The sequence below is a fragment of the Bombus pyrosoma genome, linkage group LG6 (genome assembly GCF_014825855.1).
Source record: "Bombus pyrosoma isolate SC7728 linkage group LG6, ASM1482585v1, whole genome shotgun sequence".
Lineage (NCBI taxonomy): Eukaryota > Metazoa > Arthropoda > Insecta > Hymenoptera > Apidae > Bombus > Bombus pyrosoma.
This window is the reverse complement of record NC_057775.1, coordinates 2,812,955-2,832,555: the sequence shown is the minus strand read 5'-3', so window position 1 is coordinate 2,832,555 and position 19,601 is coordinate 2,812,955. Positions and strand designations below refer to the sequence as shown.

Here is a 19,601-nt window from a genome sequence, read left to right as displayed (position 1 = left end):
AAAATTTTTTAAGTACAAAAATTCAGATAATATCAAAATACGGCAAAATAATATAATATTTCGATACAGAATTAATGAAATTTCCAAGGAAAATTCAGAATGAAGGAGAATGAAGAAAATAGGCTGATATATCTGAATGAATTACGTCACGGACTTGTTCTTCTGATATTTATTTATGTTTAATGAGCATGTACTATGCATGAATGCACCACTGTATACGTATAGCGGTGAAAAGCATCCGTTAATATTCACTGAGAACCCCTCGTCTCAATATCCTGTGCGAGAACAGAAACCGCAAGGTCGTTCTCAAGGAATCGATAAGAGGGATGCTAATTTCAGTCACTTTGCGTATGCGATCATACCAGCTAATATGCGTGAAGATATTCTATCATCTGACCTTGAAAATAAAATGGATGGTTCCCTTACTCCTCTTCCAGTAAATAGATAATCAACGAACGTTTAACCATTCGTATAATTCACACTATTCCAAGTCATATAAAAAAAAAGTAATTTATATCGAATTTTCTAGAAATTCAATGTAAAAAGTAACAGCATATATAATTTAAAAAACGGAAGGAAAATTAAACAACTTTCTCGATAATATTTCCGATAAGCTATGTTCATGACAAAAATTAATAATTCTTTACACGTGAGATATAAAATCATGTTTACTTCCATTTTAAAATATGCTAAGGTTTTAAATTTCACATTGTTTTCCTTCCTCTTTCTTCCTTTTTCTTTTCTGTTGAAACCGTTAATTTTGAAAATGAAATACGAGAGAAGAACACAAAGATGCAAAGAAAATTTTGTACAAATATTTAGGAAACGAAGGATCAAAAACTTAGAAATTGAGATTTTATATTCCACTCTGTTTCTTTCGTTGAAGACATTGCTTTTGAAAATGGATTACCAAAAAAAAAAAAGAAAAAAAAATACCGGAATTGCAAAGACAATTTTGTACAAAAATTTTTTATCACAGAACGTTTCAAGTTTTAAATTTGCGTAGAGGGAAAAGATCTTTAATTAGCATGTTGTATCATTTAACAAATACAAAGAGTCGGTAATTGATTCAAGGATATCATTTCCCAGAAATCGAGATAAATTCATTCTTTTACTGCCCACGATCCTACGATAAAACGCGCCACATCTGTGTAATGAAAATCCTAGTGCAGCCATAATGCTCACCGGCACGCAATTCGCAAGTAAACCATTCGCAGACAGGGGAAAACAATCTTTTACAACCCATCATTACGATCGTCTGTAATTGGCACATTTATGTGACTTTTAATTGCCGCTACCATTTGCTTCAATGAAGGCGGCGACATCAAACCTTTAGTGTTTTTTCATTACCATATCGTGGCCAGCATGTATACCGTATATTTACGTGATCGTCTATACACATGTTACCCACCCGTGATTTCGTTGATCGTATTTTAACGAAGTCTATTGTACATCGACTATACAAGAAAGAATCGTTTGGCACGGGAAATTGTAAGCACTTTGTACCTCTGGTCCATCTACCGAAATCTTGAACAAACGATGATAATAAATAAATGCAAAATACATAGTTATGTACATCTACAATGGCGGGCAAAAGAAAGTTTATAATTATCCCTCCCTAATAATATCTTTTGAATTGTAAAACGTGACAAAGGGATTTTCCAATCGATATATGTAGAAGAATAAAAATAATATGAATTGTGGATTGAAATATATAAAACGCATTTTGATGCAACACCTTGAAACGATAAGAATTACTACAGTCGCAGAAAACTGTGATAATAATAGTGAAAGTTTATAAAATAAGAAGCATATAAAGATACTATAATTCTATAACATGGATTTATATTTAATAAGAGCAATGAATAAATATAATATACATATACCACAGAATAAATGACTGTTATCAATATGGTAAAAAAGTTTTACTACAATTCTGACTAAAATTATACCGATTTTGAACTTTCGTTTATCCGGCAGAATATATTTATTTGGTTTTCGCATAACCCACCGTATATCTATCACAGTATCGCTAAAATGACCAACGTTAACTGTTAATCACGATGTTATTAATTAGAATGTTCGAATTCACTGTTCGCTTCTGGTTATTTACTAATCGCTTACCTTATTTATAATACTAAACGTTTGAATGAAACGATTCACAGATTCATACGAAATTATTTTGTCTTTGTTTATAGGAGTGTCAACCCGAATTTTTACACGATCTAGTGCTGAAGATGAAAGCCTATATATTTACGCCTGGTGATTCGATATGTCGAAAGGGAGAGGTAGCTAGAGAAATGTTCATAATAGCCGACGGAATTCTAGAAGTGATTAGCGAAACGGGCAGAGTTTTAACAACCATGAAAGCCGGAGATTTCTTTGGAGAAATTGGAATTCTTAATCTAGACGGATTAAACAAGTAAGTGATTAAAAGTAAATGCTGTCCTATTTCTAATTTTTGTTCTGAGTTCCGTGTATTCTAACTTCGAACTACTTCACGAAATATTATTCTTCATACGTATAACGTTAAACCTACTTTCGTCCAATTAGCATAAAGTTATGCAAATTATAATACAATAAAATGCATGTATCGATAACATATTGTGGTATTAAACATTATTTGATTAGATCGCCAACAACGTTATGTGACATTATTATTTTAATCAACTTGAAAATTGAAGGAAATTAATTTCATCGATACCGTATCGTCATAGCATTGTCAGCACGCTAATTTCATTTAATTCAATAATTTAATCGAATAAAGTGCCAAACGGAATTTAAAGCACCAGTGCACCTTATAACAGTATACGCGAATATCTCTTGACAAATGGGAAAAGTTTTAAGAAAGCTTTATACTTTCAACCTTCTATTTTATCTTCTAATGAATAATCGTGTTACGAGTCCCATAAATGTATCGCATGTGAATTGTAAGTTAAGTTGCGCAATCGTTTTATTTGATACATGAATCTAAACTGGGAAAAATTTATACGAGAAGCATGTGAAGCTGATGGGAATGCGGCAATAGTCGAAAACTGCAATCGATAAAAACCTCCTTTCAGCTTTGCACGCGTTTTATTTTCCTTCCAATCCTGACACATATATAACTTGTCCTACTTTCTTGTTACATCGTTCAGTATCTCTGAAACATAGTTGTCTGAAATTTCGTTTCGCGTTTCGGTATTTTCCACAAAACTGAATGATTTAATTCCGACGATTGTTAGAAATGCACCTATCGCACGATTGAATCTTCTTATGACAAATTAAAGTTTAATAGTTAAAGGAACCATAGATACAAATATTTTTCGTTAAAAATACTTTCGGTTTTTCGTACATAAATTCTCTGTAAGTGTCTGTTTCAGAAGAAACGAATTCTAAAATTATTTTGAAGGTGACACTTTACAATCTACGAAAATTCGCTCCCTCGTCGAATATTATTAATTTACAACTAATTCTCTTTATTCGCAGCAGATGTATGAGCAAGAAATTGAACTTTCCTAAACTTTGTCCCGAAGTCTTCGAGTTAACTTAACTCAATTACAAAAACTGATAATGTAATGAATTTAAACTGGAACAAAGTCACTGCAGCTACTTCGGAATAATTGATGCGTACACGAAACTCGTTATAATATTCATTCTTACTTTCAAGAAAAACTTCACTTTCAGAGTTAATTTTTTCATAATTATTGGCAGAAAACCAACGATATATATATTTTCTCGATAAAGTTCTTTCGCGATGTACTTATACTTATCTTCCTCGCTTATCCTTCAAATGGAAGTTTTACGTCAGTTTAGGATACAACATACTTCATATTTCAAATCATACAAACTTCGAATTTAAAAAATCAAGTTTCTATCTATCCAACGAATAAACTCTCAATTACAGACGCACAGCCGACGTTCGTTCGGTAGGCTACTCAGAGCTATTCAGCCTATCCCGCGAGGACGTATTAGCGGCGATGAAAGACTATCCGGACGCTCAAGAAATTCTACAGAATCTCGGTAGGAAACGTTTGAGGGAGGCGCAGAAGGTGGCCAAAGCATCTAGGCAACCAACGTCGCCTGGTCACGACTCGTCGGACAACAGCACGGGCAAAAGAATCGTTGACAAGCTGAAGAGCGACGTAAAGGGTCTAAAGAATGCGCTAAGAAAGAGCAGACGAAATACAAAACCCGAGGAAAGCTTGGAGTTGCAGCCATTGACGCCAAAGGTGTCAACGCTGAAAAGGCAGCAGAAGATCGACGATACTCAAGACGCGTCCGCGTCGAGCGTCCAAGAACCACCTGTGTCGCCTTTGGGCGCCGGTTTACCTCTGCTTGCCAGATTAAGATTATTAAAAGAAAAGGAAGAACGCGAAGAACATCGAAATCTAATGGAAACGCACGTGCACGCGCCTGAACAACAACCACCGTTGGACGCGCAGAACCCTATGAACCCGAATTTGCCGTTTCTTCAGAGAATACTGCTCTTGAAGGCAAAGAACGAGCAAGAGGCCAAAGAGGCTGACAAAGAGGCACCCACTAAAGAGCCCTTGCTTCCAAAAAACGCTATACCCGAGGAATCGCAAGAACAATCGCCCAAGCTGCCTCGTAAACCGGTACAGAAGCAGCCATCGGTCCAAAGTACCATAGAACCGATCGTCAAATCACCGACCACTTCGAACGAAGAGAATGCGAATGGTTCGAACGCGAAGAAACCATGGGCCATGCTGAAGGACGCCTCGTTAACGAACAAAGAAAATTCGCCCCAGAGGAGTCCGCCGACTAAGAGACTAAGACAGACTTTAATGCACCTAAGACAGCAGACTAAGATGTACGCGTCCGTAGACGATCTTTCACCGGAGTACTGCGGTCTACCGTTTGTCAAGAAGCTGAAGATACTTAACGAGAGACAGAAGTTGGCGGAACTCGAGAAAGCAGTTAGGAGCTCCAGTTTAGACTGCGGAGAAAACGCCGAGCTTGAGTTCGATGGAAACTTGACGAGAAGCCACTCGGAGGCTTGCGCGATCGAGTATACCAGGAAATTAGCGAAATTGAATCAGGTACGTAGATTGAAGTTTTTGAGAGAGTTTTGGCAAATATTTTGTACGTTGATAAATGGAAAGTAACGTCGAGGTATCCAAGTAATTGATTTATAGTTGTATGTGTGACGTATACGGTAAAATAAAAGAAATCTTTATCGTTCGAGCATATACCGAGATGCAACATCGGTCAACATTAGGTTACGAATCCAATTGCTAGAAATTTAGATCTCCTGTATTATACTCGGACGATATTTAACTGCCTAATAGCTTATATCAGTTGTCAGGTATCGAAAACTTCGACGATATATTAAACTGTGCGCGTAGAAGTTCTGTCATTTAGTTTCTGTATTATACGCAAATGATTTACTCTCTTCGTCCTATTCAAATGGAACTACTTAACTCAAGGGAGTTCGCGGTGTATCTGAGAGATACAACAACTGAAATCCTATGCTGCAGTGCAGCTTATTTTTGCGAAAAGACTGTACACATATGTGAAAAGTCTTTAATCGGACTACAATTAATACAGAATATAATATATAGATATATTTACAGTATATATAAACTACATAATTACTAAATGTAAAGAATAAATTTGAAAATATTTAGAATTATATTTTACATGTATCTGTCAGATCAACCACGACCTGCGAAGAGTTAATAATGGCACAAATCGAATCAAAATTCTTCAAACTAGAATCTTTTTAATTTAACTTTCATGAAAGATGTCTTTTGTTTGTGCCGATCTACTGTCAATTTCAGCTTACATCTTTATAATTCCGTTAAGATAAAGTAGAATTATCTATCTCGAAGTTGACGCATCGCGATCGATCAGAAGAACGTACGTACTTTTCTATCGTTACGAGGAACCTCGATCGACGGATTAAAGGAAGGAACGTGTAATTAATAATAAATCAACTGATCTCGTCAGTAATTTTCACATTGAATCGATATCTTAATATTTAATATTTTACATTATCGACGAAATCACTATTATTAACCATGAACAATATCAACGTCTGATTTTTATCAGTGCCAATTCAAGTTCTTTCAATGCATCACATTTTCCAGAATCGAATGTCATCGATGTCACCCACGGATCAACTTTCACCGGAGAACGAGACGTTGGAAAGGCGGAACTTGAAGAGCATACTGAAGAAGTTATCAGCCGGCAGCAGAACCGGAAGCTCCGAGACCTCGGCGACGAGCACGCCAGATCGCGAAGCGGCTACCGCCGAATTAAGGAAATTAATGAGAGCACCGACGATAGAAGGTTACGCGGCACGGCATTCGAAACTCTCGAAAAGCGTGACATTTAACAAATACACGCTGCAGAGCCCACCGTCCGAACAGACCCCAGCAAATTATCCGCTTGGGTCGCAGTTGTCCGACTCCCAAGAGCAGGCCTCACTGCCACCGCCCAATAAACTCAATTTCCGTCCTTTGGGCAGCGGAGGTATCCTGCAAATGGTATCTCGGCCACGAGAAGAGGAATACCTGGGGGAGATAGTCACCGGCATCAAAGACGTCGTTAAGGCTCGTCTGGTAAGTCACTATTTTTTTATACTTTTTCTCTCGTCGCGTAGAACAGCTCGTTGAAGGTAGTTTGGATTAAATTTCGACACGTATGGCGAACTATTTACACAGAGTTAAATATTCAAATTTTGTCGAATTCTTCTCTAGAGATAGGGAATGGTAAAACAAAATATTTTCGAATGGTGTTATTTGTCAAATGAAATGAAAGCAACTGTGATATTTTATTCCGTGGATTTTCAAACATATTGAGATTTAATCGGCGAGGAAAATTAAAATTGAGGGGGGAAAGTTGAACGTAATTGAGAAAAATTAGAAAAATATTCTATCAATCCTTACGTTATCTGATACGATTGACTGTAATTAAATCGAACGTAATTAATTCGAAAAGTAGATAATTCTAACGGTAATTAATCAGAAATAATAATATGCTTTTGTAGCATCTTTCATAAAGTAAAAAATACATATAAAAGATAGAAAGAAAAACTGTGAATGGACATGCACAGTAACTCTTTACTGCGTCTCTTCTTTATGTACTATCAAGATTTACATAGTATTTAGACAATTACTTCAATATTTATAATAATCGCTTACTAGATATTTCAGAAAAACTGAATATTTTCTTCATTCGTAAGAGCTAAAGGAATGAAAGTTTGACACTTTTATGTTTTCGTAGAATCAATAATGTGTTCTTTCATCTGAAAAATCAATAGGTAAACTTGCGAAAGCCATTTATAAAATTTTCAAGAACTTAATAAGGATATCAAGAAACACGTTTGGAAGAATTACATTTCCTAGAGGAGGTTCTACAAGATTCCTTGGTTTCCTGTAATTTCCCTTGAAGATATTGGCTTCGAAGTTGTCGACTTCGGAGCTGTTCAACGTAAAGTTCTCGCGCACTGAGCCAGTTTGCAAGAAGTTTGCATCGCAACGGCTTATAACCTCGTTCTATTTGCATGCTACTCCCTGTTTACAAATCACTAATATATTACTTGTTAGCGTACTCCGCCTAACCAACGACATACATGTGCTGTTAATTTCCCCGTTCGCAGATATTAATATGTTTCATGATATTTATATCAATGCTACAAAAGATGTGAAACTACCAATTTTACACAAAAGCAAGTGAAATTTTTTATTGAAAAATTTTGTACGTAAAATATTCTGATGTTAGAAATAGAGAGAAAAGTATTCTAAGTATAAAAGAAATTCTACTTTGATAGCATATCAAAAACATCTGGGGTAGAAAAATTGTAATATGAATGGACTAAATTATTCATGAATTAAACAAATAATTGCAATAGTATCTTAAAGAATTTATAGAAACAAGGAGTGAAAGTATAGATACATAGTAAAATATTGGACTTTGTGATATACAGTCTAGCCTGTCGACCTATCATCACAATATTAAAAATATTTTTGGAATTTCTCGAAAAATTATTTCAAAGAAAATTGCATCAATACCGAACAAGTGATACTTCAAAATATCTTATTCTTTTTACAAAAAATAAAGATCACGTTACTTATTTAAAGTAATTTCATCTACTACTCAGAGTAAACTAAATTACACCTAAACAGAAAATTACACCGTGACACAGCTAACCTTCGGCAAACTCAAAACTCGACACCAGCGTACTAATTATATTACTCGTAACTAATATACGCATACGAATAAAATTTCAGGAGGACATACAGACCAAGTTCGAGCGGCAGTTTACTTCGTTGGAATTAGAGATCCGCAAGCGAGACGAGATAATATCTCAACTTCAAGCAAGAATACTAGAACTGGAACAAAGAGATTCAAGAAACGGGGACGAGTCTTTGGGAGACAGCACAGAGCACGACGCCTCGTTCGAGGAAGACTTGGACGACGATCGTGAGGACCACCCGTTCATGAGAGACGGTTCAGTGGACACGGTCCTCACCACTCAGTCGCACTATAAGCGTTGCTCGCCATGTATAGAGTCTAGTTCTCATAATCGAAGATCCTGGGAAGAACACTCTGAGGAAGAAACATTAGAGCTTCAAGAACTCCCTAGCTCGATCGTGCCACAGTCTCTGTGGAAGGACGAGGTGGCGATCGATCTAGAGTCTAACAGCGAGAGCAGCAGATCCGAGGACGAATTCGACGATAGATCCGGAAGAGGCGACAGCGAGAATGACGGCGATGACGACGAGGAAGGTGAAGTGCGTGGAGAGGGACATAATAATTGGGAGGCGGCTATGCTAGCCCAGGAACTGGAGGCCAGGCGGAGAAGCAGCGAGGATGCGAATCCGGGCTCCTAGCGCATTAACGAAATCCTAGATGTATTGTGTTATCTCACCAGCACTTTGCACCCCAGGGGTTGGTGTAACGGCCCAGCAACTGCTACAGGCAGCGCGGCCCTCTGCGAGAACGATTGCCCTTACTTACAATTAGATTTCGATAGAATGACCAGTTGTAGGGAGACCATGATGTGAAACCCGATATGTAAGAATCTAGGGGATTGATCGTTCCTTTCCTATGATCCTGGACTTTTGTCACGTGGAGATTCGTGGGCCAATATATACGACCTTCGTGAGGGGAGCGTATACACGTGTTTCTAAAACCTCCGCACGCCGTGAATACACGCGTAAATTGCGTTCTAGTCGCATTCCCTCTTTGTGCACATCTACCCATACATACCACACACGTACACATGCAGATACGCTAGTTCGGAGGATTGTTCTCTAGGTTTATTTCTCACAAACCTTCTACCATTACTCGTTTGCTTTTGTTTGGTCATTGATCGAAGATCGTGATCCTCTTATCCTTCGAGGGACCTTTCATTTTATTTGGCGATATCGAACAGCAGCTTCGGTTAGATAATCAAATTTTACGTCGATCATTTTGGTTGAATAAAGGGAATTGGTATGGTTTCGAGAGAAATAAAATGGAATTCGGATATACTTTTTCCTGTCTCTAGCGACTAACTATACGAGATCTTTTATTCGAAAATTAAAGTTTATAGCGGTTTGAAATTATATATAGATATTCATATCTACTACGAAGACTTGACTTAAGGATTACGAGACGAATTTTACGTGCTACGTTACGATCAATACGAAAATACATATATTTACGAGTAGCTAGGCACTACACACGTGTGTTAACGAAATTATATTCACGATGTATTACGTTAAACGTTGATTAAATCGTAAAATATCGCTCGATTAGAGGTGATATTACAAGTGTCTGTAAAAATTTTCCACCAATTTGGAATTAACGTTTCTCTTTAAAGAGCTGGATGCCAGAGGGTTACGCAGTGCCCGAAAATCAGTTCTGTGAAGCTAAAAGTTCCAAAACGATCTCGCGGCTTTCTGAACCATATAACTTCATGAAATATCGCGTGTATGGTACAAATTACGATTAATTTACATTAACTTCGCCTAATTATCTTGTCATTACTCATGAATTCAGTTCATTTTTCTAATCATTTTTAAATTTATAACTTCCAGCAATTGATATACCTACATACTTCGAAAGAAAAGAGAAAGTGATAAAACAGAGTGAAATTTCGTTTCTGCGAAAAGACGTGCTGATGGATTTAAAGGATATCTTGAAGCAGCATGTGAAGTGCAATTACATTGATTAATTTTTAAGAGTTGAACGTTAATATTTTCAAGTTTATGGACAATTCAGCCTCTCCTCGCTTTTCTGATAGTCGTGACAACCTAATTTCAACAGAATTTCTCTTGTCCACGCGCAAATTATAAATAGATTACAATTTCGACTCAATCGATTAACTTATTTTATCATCTAATAGGCATAATAAGTGATTAAGTATAGATATCCTCTTAACTGCAAGAAATTCGTAGAAATAAATCGTGTCTTTTGAAATAACACGACTAAAACCTTTAATTGTTAAAGTTAAATTAACAGTCTACTTAACTAATAATACGCGATTTTCCTTTAAAGTACAAGAAATTTCATTTTCCATTTTCATAACAATATTTTTCTTTTCTCAATTTTAAAGAAGATTCTTGATCTCCGTGTTAAAGAATAATATTTTTATTCAATTAAAAATTACGAAATTTCATTAAATGTTTACTGTTAATAGCTGGCATAGAGTTGAAATTTTACTTGTGTTATACAGTTGTTGCATTGTAAATAATCACAGGTGCCTGAGAGGATATTATACTTGAGATATATAGAACTATAAAATGTTAAGCACCTATTTAAATGTGTAATGTGTACACCGGACGGACGATACTCAATTACAAACAATATCGCGTTGGTTTCTTTTTCATTCCATAGCGAAACATCGTGCAGAAGAAGTTGATCGAAGACGAATTCACGCGATACTCTTTCCATTATCTGCCTTAGCTATTACGAACTATAATACAAACTTGTTACCGATTGTCCGTGAAACACTGTGAATGCTTCATTTTCTTTTGTTACAGAGCAATACGTACCTCTATATCGTTTCACGAGACACTTGTTAAATAAGAAATACTAGAATAAATTACGAATCTGTTATTACAAAAGAGATATATCTATATGCATACATAATGCATACAAATACGCGTACACAGATAAACATACATATATATATATATACATATACACATATTTATAAGTGGACAATTTTAATTTCATATCTCAAGACGCTAATTAAGAAATCTATAAATTTTCTATAAATAGAAGATTTGCGTAATTTTTCATCACCGCCCCCCCCCCCCGCCACCACCACCCCAGGAAAATTGAACTTTTGCTTCCCGTTTTCCCTCATGCCTCTGCCCATTTATGCGGTCATTTTCATCATTTAATGAGAAACGATATACCATGGTCGGAAAAAGGGAGAAAATTAAATATTCAATACTAAAACGTAACGAACGAAGAAAAAAAAATTTCGACGACACGTATGCACATATACACGTACACATACATAGATACACATAATTTAATTAAAAGAAAAAAGCGACAAAAGTTAATGGGAATTATATGATGTATACTGACCAGACCAAGCTCAATATTTCTAGAGTCTTTACAAGATAAATAAATCTGTTAAGTGAGAAATGACTATTAAATTAAGTAAGGAGAGGAAATCTATTAAGAAGAACTTGTAAATACTAGCCTATAATTTATTTATCTATGAATGCGAGGGAAAGCGCGAATGACGAGACACATATGTAGAAGAGAAAGAAGAAGAGAGGATTATATTTAGTGTGCGTGATAGAGAGAGAAAGTGTGAGAGAAAGAGCGGGAGAACACAAGTGAAGGAAGAGAGCAAATGCGAGTGAAAGAGGAAAACAAAGAATGCGTAAAACAAGAAGAGGTTATGGCGAACTAATACGGTGAAAAGCATTTTAGATGCTGATATGTACCTATTACGCGAATGAAAAGAGTATACAATAAAGTAAACAAATGTTTTCAAACTTTGTGTTTTTCATGTGGCCTTATAGTAACATTTATGTCGATGAGCAATAAACAGATAAAATTTCAAATATATTTTCATGTTTAGAGACAAACCGAGTTTTTTAGAAAGAACGTTTCAAGTATAGTGTAACATTAAACATTATTAAACATTTTCTAAAATGGCGTATGTTTCAAATATTATGCAAATCTTTAATGGTTTGAAAATCATTTTATTAATTGTTTCAATTTCTGGTCTCTTTATTATCAAATCGATGAAAGAATAGAGAATAATTTATAAAACAAAGTTAAAGTTAAAGTTTCTCAAGTTTTATACACATATTATAACAATTATCTGAAAAATGTATATTTTACATAACAACCATATACATAATATATACGTAATAGTCATACATGTACCTTATAGTATTCTAAATCAGCTACTTTTAGTCCCGTCAAATTTATATACAGCTGCATATTATCACAGTAATTTTCACTAATATTAAACACATAAGAGTATCCAAAAATACTTTTCACTTCAGTACTTTCATTTAAGTATTATTATTATTATGGTGCAATTAAATCAAAGGTTAAAATTTGAATAAAATGTGAAAACTAAGAAACCGAAAACAATTCACATCATTAATTACTTTTAATACAGCAAATTTAAGGTTTCTACGCGTATTCTAATTTATTTTTAAGCTTTTTAATAAAGACTGGCATAAAGATATTATAACACGATTCCATATTAGATTCAACTGACATCTTCGATATTCAAATCTAGCGCACTCGAAACTTTCGATAAATATCGAGTACGATATACATCGTTCGACTTCGAAGTAGCTACATAACCTTGAAATCATAATAATAACAAAAGCGTCGCGAGTGGGTTTTGTTATCAAATATTGTGCGTGTTCCAACTTCATTTTTGAAAACGCGCCGTTTAGTTGTGATGTGGAATACGTGATTTTACCTGTAATTTTTTAAGGATGGGCGACATAAGGGCCGGTCTCGAGGAATTAAAACTCGATGGGGCCTTATTCGCCGATGTTAAATACTACGTCAGCGGCGAAGGTGATCCTAAGGTATGTCATTTTACTGTTTCCCGCGTTTTTCCTTTACCTTTGACATAATGTTACTAATTTCATAATATTGATATTATTATATTTTAATCATTGAAAATCGTGATCTGTCCACAATTACTCCAAATTAATCGCGATTGATACAAGAGAGGTTATAAAATGGAGTCAAATTTAACAGACTGTACTCCTTGAATGTGAAGATGACAACAGACTTTTAGAAAGCATTAATTGTATAGCATTTTTCAACATAGAATATTTTGTTGTATTAGATTAGTTAAAGTTTATCAAAATTTTTAATGTAAATTAAATATAACATATAATACTTTGTAACAATTTTAACAAGTTTAACATTTAAGATTAATTAAGAATTTTACAAAATTAGGAACTGGCTTCATCGCTTTACGCACTTTTACATATGTTTTAATTTTGGAACAAAAATTTGGGACATTTGTCATCATATAAATGCATAATTCTAACAACGCATTAAAAAGATTTTTGTGTACTAGAAACAAATATTTTTTTAAATTGTTTCCAGATTTTAAATTTACTACAGGAGGGAGGTGCTGAAAGATCAAATTATTTTAGTGATTTTGTTACACATTTAATAGCAGGCTATGACGCACTGGAAAATGATATATCTGCTGCAAAGGATATCTATGAGATACCAGCAGTTACACAAAACTGGATTCTATATTCTGTCAAATGCAATAAACTTCTGCCGTATCCTCTATTAAAAAATTTGTAATCTATTGGTAGTATAGAAAATTTTAGTTTAATAAAACAGAGTAATTCAATAGTAAATTTTATTATATATTTTCATTTTTGTATAGGAAAAATATTACATTAGTGTAATAAATTTCATCTATATAAGAATAATTCATTTCCTTATCTATATAATAATATAGGCCCCACTATTTTTCTCCTGAAGATACACAGTTATTTTCAAATGTACGAGCATGTGTGTCTCAGGTAAGTCGTGCAGACAGCAAAAGTCTGTGGGCGATGATCACGCTCCAAGGTGGTAAATGTCAATTACGCTTAGATCGGTATTGCACTCATTTAATTACTGGAAAGGCTGCTGGACTTAAATATGAAACTGCAATGAGGCATCCTATCCAAATTGTAACTCCAGACTGGGTAACAGAATGTTGTAAAAAAGGAACTATTGTGAGTGAGGTAGAATACCATCCAAGACTATTAACATATCCAAATAGTTCTACAGCCATGATTACTGGCTTCATGGATGAAGATACTGAAAATAATACTGCACGAGAAGAACAAGAGAAAACTAAAGCCATGTTGGAACAACTGAAACAACGGATGCCTTGGAATCAACCGAGTCCACCAGTATCTTCCAATACTTCTCATAGCGTAAACACAGCTAATGCAACTGTAACTGCAATTCCATATACAACAAATGGACAAAATAATGTCAATCCACAGCAACATCTTCCACGACCAATTACTACAGCAAGTTTATCCAATGCTTCCACAATTGCGTCTTCTGTTTCTGATCAAAATGTTGCACAAACTACTTGGTTGCCGCAAGCCTCTCAGCAAAATAATGTTGCTCAAATGAAATCTATACCATCACAAATACAACAACCAGAATTATCGCCGCAGCAACAACAACAACAAATGAATATACAGCATACATTAATACAACAACAACAATTAAATCAGCAACAACAGTTACCTCAACAACTTACACCGCATCAGCAATTACAACAACAGCAATACACGCAACAACAGCTTTTGAATCAGCAACAGTCTCCGCAATTAACATCTCAGCAACAACAGCAGCAGCAATTAATCGGAACGCAGCAGCAGTCACTTGCACAGCAACCATTGATGACACAACAACAGCAGCAACAAATCAATTCACAATTACCTCAACATCAAATGTCATCACCACAGCAATTATTAACACAGCAAAAACAGCTAAACCAACATCAAATTCTTCCGCAGCAACAAATAAACCAACAACAGCAACATTTATCACAGCAGCAGCAAATTACTACTCAACAACAATTAGTCCAACAACAACAAGTGCAGCTAACACCCCAACAGCAACAGCAAATAGTTTTACAACAACAGATTCCTACTCAACAACAACAAATTGGGACACAACAGCATCAATTGAATCAACAACAAGCTCCATCGCAACAACTCACATCCGAACAACGGCAACTTATATTATTGCAACAACAGCAACAACAGCAGAAAATTCAACAAATCTCTCAACAGCTGCAACAATCTGCGCCTCAAGGTTCACAACAATTTGTTATAAGAGACGGTCAGTTACAGCAGCAACCTCAGAATCAACAATTAATGGGTCCTAATCAGCAAGGTTTTATTGTGCAAAGAGATTCGCAATGGCAACAGCAACAATACCATTTGCAATTACAAAGACAGCAACAACAACAAATCGGCCCGCAAAGACCAAGTGGACAATGGGCTCAACAGCCACCACAGCCACCAAGGCAGTTAATTCAATTGGATGCTCAAACTCATCAACAGTTACAACAAATGGATCCACAGCAAAGGGCTCAATTTATCCAAAAAATTCAGAAACAAAGAAACTTGTTACTGCAGAGGCAAATGCAAAATCGTCAAGCGCAACAAGGCGCGCATATCGCTGTTATACGAAGTCCAGGAAAACCAGTTCAACCTGGTGGTTTGCAGTGGATTCAGCAACCACGTCCTCAGATGATAGGACCTCAACTTGCACAAACGCCTGGTCAAAAGCCGCTACATTCTGGGGTTCAACCACCAGCCTTAACACCAATTAATTCTTCTAATCAGGTGATTGTGCAAACCAATCAAAATGTGCAAGGTCCACAAGCCGGCCAACCTGCTCAAACGTTTCAACAGGGTCAAGCTTTAACTCCTCAACATATAGCGCAATTACATATGCAAAAACAGCAACAAATGGCAAGGTTGCAACAACTGCAGCACTTACAGCAGCAGCAACAACAACAACAGCAACAGCAACAGGGCGCGCAACAAGAGCCTCCCTTGACTTCATTGTCGAATAATGCCCAAATACCACCAGACCAACAATTAGTCGTTAATGCAAAAACAAAAACGGCCCTGGCAAACATGTTGACGAATAGATTACAAGGTAGTGCTGCTGAAGGTAGTGCGGCTGGTCAACTGAGATTAATGACCGCGCAACACAGACCACCGCCGCCGCCGTCTCAGGATCCACAACTTCTGGCGGCATATCAGCGAAGAACCGTTGGTAATATCACAAATGGAACACCACCCGGTGCGCCAATAAAGATGCAGTATGCTTCGGTGATGCCTCAAGCGAAAGCTCAGTTCTATGGTCACAATCCAAATCTGAAACGTATGATTTTTCAGTTTTTTAAAAACTCTTAATTATGACTGCATGTTTTCTTATGTACCTGTGTTTTATCCGATTGGAAAGTTTCTTGAAATCCGCAGTGTACTACTCATTAATTCATCTTCGTCTTTTACCTGGAAACTTCTCTTTTTTCACTAGAGTAATAAATTGTTATTTCTTTCCAGTTCCACCAGATCTATTTTTGCTAGGTTGTATCTTTGTCATCGTCGAGTACGATGTGCAACGTCCGAACGATGTTTCCGTATGGAAACAAGTGATCGAGAGACACGGCGGAGAGGTGGAACCGCAATATTGTACCCGAGCTACTCATGTACTTGCGATTACGCAGAAACATCCGACAGTAGTGCAGGCATTACGGGAAGGAAAACGTTGCGTCAGTGCTCACTGGCTATCGGATGTAGTCAGTAAACAGCAGGTAGTTCCACCTTGGCACGCACTGCATTTTCCAACACCATTCAGCTTGACAGAGCTTCCGTGTGCAAAACAAATTGTATCATTATCTGGATTTGAAGGAGAAGAACGAGCGAAGGTGAAGTATATGCTGGAAGCATTGGGAGCTAAAGTTACCAATTACTTCACCAGGCACAACACTCTCCTCATTTGCAGAAGGTAGAGATGTTTTGTTACTCAACAGAAGCAATCCTGATATTATTGGGGCTTTAATTCTTGATTTAAATGAATAATTGAGTTATATGAATTATACCAATGGGTATCGTAAAATGTTGGTGGACACGTTTAGAGATGAATTTGACAGGAAAGAATGATGGAAGACTTTATGTTGATGTTTGTCTTATTTGACTTTGTTCCTAAAATGTTGAGACATTACAAGGGTTATTATAAAATATTCTTGATATCTAATAAGTATTACTTTCATTAAAGTGTGAAGTGAATGAAAACAGTGGCATGTTAAGTTAGGTTTTATTTGTTGATTATAAATGATTTATTTTTGTATGCATTATGTATATACATTTTTTATATAGAGTGTATAACATCAAATTTACCTGAAATAATATGGAAATATTTATAAGTAATCACCAAGATTTTACATGTGATATAACATACAAAGTGCAATTAATAACATTTTTAACAAAATTACAGAAATCCAAAGTATCTATCATTTGGAAACAACGTCAAATAAGATAAACATGTATGTAAACTTCTTTTATTTATTTTACATACTAAATTCACCCTTTGCTCCAAATGTACAGAGCACAGAGTAAATGAAGTATAACCACCTTTTATGATACCACGTGTAACGATCGATCATTCGTTACTACCGACATCCTTATATTTAACAAAAACCATTTCAGACCGGACGGTCAAAAATATAAAAAGGCTCGAGAATGGCAAACAGGAGTAGTAAATGCTCAATGGTTGACGGACTTGCTGTGCGGACAAATGAATGCGCTGCATCAAACCGAAAATCCGAAATATCAGCAGTACAGTCTGGGCAATCCCTTTAGATTGGATTATTCGCTAGTGCCTCATTTAATGGGTATCATGAACTTGATAAATTGTATCTTTTGCCAATAAGAAAATCATAAATTGTTCATTCCATTAGTTTTCCTAAATTTAATTTTCTGGCTGATGTTAAAATACCATTTCTTTCAGCTGCATGGAAGATGCCAATAAACATTACTCAGGAATCGTACGATAAAGTAAAGCAGGTTGGTCAGGGTCCAAATTCGATAAGAAAGTATAAAAAGCCGCGATTAGACGGTCCGTTACTGAATAAAGATCCACATTTGTTGGGCATGGAAGAACCAATAGTCGTTAGTAATCCCGATCCTCCACCTCCGGATAAGCAACCAAGAATATTGTTCTCTGGTATTAATCCTAGGAAGCATGCGAAGGTAACGCATACAATGAAATTCAGTAAGATCTTCTATTTATACATTTTAACCCCTTGGCCCATAACCACGAACGAGACTCGTTGTAAGAGATTTGCGCCATAAACAAAAACCACGAGTAAGACTCATGGTAAAGTATTTGTGCCATAAGCGAAAACCACGAGTCTAAAAACACTATTAAAACACATCTTAAAAACACTATTTGTCCTCAAACGTTGTTTATTATTTCACAATAACTTTTGTAGCCCCTAAATATACATGTCATAAGAAGTATACATCTTGCGCCAGTTCGGGCACACGGCTGAACAGATGAATGGCACGGCGCGCGATCGGCAGATAGCGTGTAGGCCAAGGAGTTAAATTCAATGTATAAAACGCGTAAAACGAATTCAGTTCATATTATAATAAGGATTTGAATTATTTGTTTAACAGAGAATTCGGGAATTAGGTGGTGCACTGGCAGCAAGTTGGCGAGATGCAACTCATCTCGTGATGACAGCACCAAGAAGAACTGTAAAATTGTTATGTTGCTTATCACGTTGTAAATATATTGTCACGTTACAGTGGTTACTCGATTGTTCCGCAAGGAACACATTTTTAGATGAAAGTGGATACATGCTTGGAGATCCAGAATTCGAGAAAAGTTTTAATTGCAATATTGAAAAGGCACTGGCCAGCCTTAATAGGGGAACAGTACTTAAGGTAATTTTTTTATTAGCTAAGCTATTAATTTATTGGCAACATATTTTAATCGATACCAATAGTTCGTAAGATGATAATGATTTAAAATTCATATTAAGCATAAACATAATTATTTATTGAATAGGGCAAAGTATTTTATGTTACACCAAGTGTAATACCATCGCCATCAGCGATCGCAGAAATAATTGAAAGTGCGGGTGGAACAATGGAAAAAACGCGAAGATCTCTAGCACAGATTCAAGAAATGAATAGTAATAAATTAACTTATATCATCATCACCCATGAAAATGATCTTCATCTTCTTTCTGACGTTTTACGTGTAAATATCAGTAAGTAGCTCCCATAATTTCTGTTTAATTTTTTAAAAGAATATTTGAAGATATATATGAATAGTACAAAAATATTCTCTTACATCTTTTCTTTTAATATTTGTAGGTGTGTTCAGTGCAGAAATCGTATTAGGAGCAGTTGCACGACAATACTTCCAAACTGAACAAATTTAAATACATGCAGTTTCCAATATGCTGCATTTTAATCCCCCATACGGGCTTACTAAATTCTTTAGTAAGCTATTTTGGAGATGAAAAATTTTGCTTACCTTCTTCAATGGGACAATAAAGAACATAATTTTATGATACAGGAGGAACTATTTTCACTGAAAACATTCCA

The 19,601-nt window shown here is 35.8% G+C and overlaps 2 protein-coding genes across 4 annotated transcripts in view; both read left to right on the top strand.

Annotated features, from left to right (window-relative positions):
- The window catches only part of LOC122568303 (potassium/sodium hyperpolarization-activated cyclic nucleotide-gated channel 1), a 205,895-nt gene extending 193,937 nt beyond the window's left edge, over positions 1-11,958 (top strand). For both annotated transcript variants that reach the window (XM_043727906.1, XM_043727907.1), the window contains 4 exons: positions 2,199-2,422; positions 3,887-5,042; positions 6,093-6,566; positions 8,238-11,958. In XM_043727906.1, coding sequence (XP_043583841.1) covers positions 2,199-2,422; positions 3,887-5,042; positions 6,093-6,566; positions 8,238-8,840 — 2,457 coding nt within the window. In that variant the 3' untranslated portion in view covers positions 8,841-11,958. The remainder of the gene's footprint in view (positions 1-2,198; positions 2,423-3,886; positions 5,043-6,092; positions 6,567-8,237) is intronic.
- An 816-nt stretch (positions 11,959-12,774) lies between these two features.
- Positions 12,775-19,569, top strand: LOC122568304 (PAX-interacting protein 1-like). Of its 2 annotated transcripts, XM_043727908.1 has the most exons (9): positions 12,775-13,013; positions 13,546-13,730; positions 13,916-16,362; positions 16,545-16,989; positions 17,691-17,875; positions 17,992-18,233; positions 18,663-18,932; positions 19,057-19,261; positions 19,368-19,569. In XM_043727908.1, exons 1-9 carry the CDS (start codon positions 12,918-12,920, stop codon positions 19,433-19,435), a joined length of 4,143 nt encoding a protein of 1,380 aa, XP_043583843.1. In that variant the 5' UTR covers positions 12,775-12,917; the 3' UTR covers positions 19,436-19,569. The 2 variants fall into 2 exon arrangements, with proteins under 2 accessions (XP_043583843.1, XP_043583844.1); XM_043727909.1 differs by lacking the exon at positions 12,775-13,013 and having other exon boundaries at positions 13,601-13,730; positions 13,947-16,362.
- The last annotated feature ends 32 nt before the right edge of the window (positions 19,570-19,601 follow it).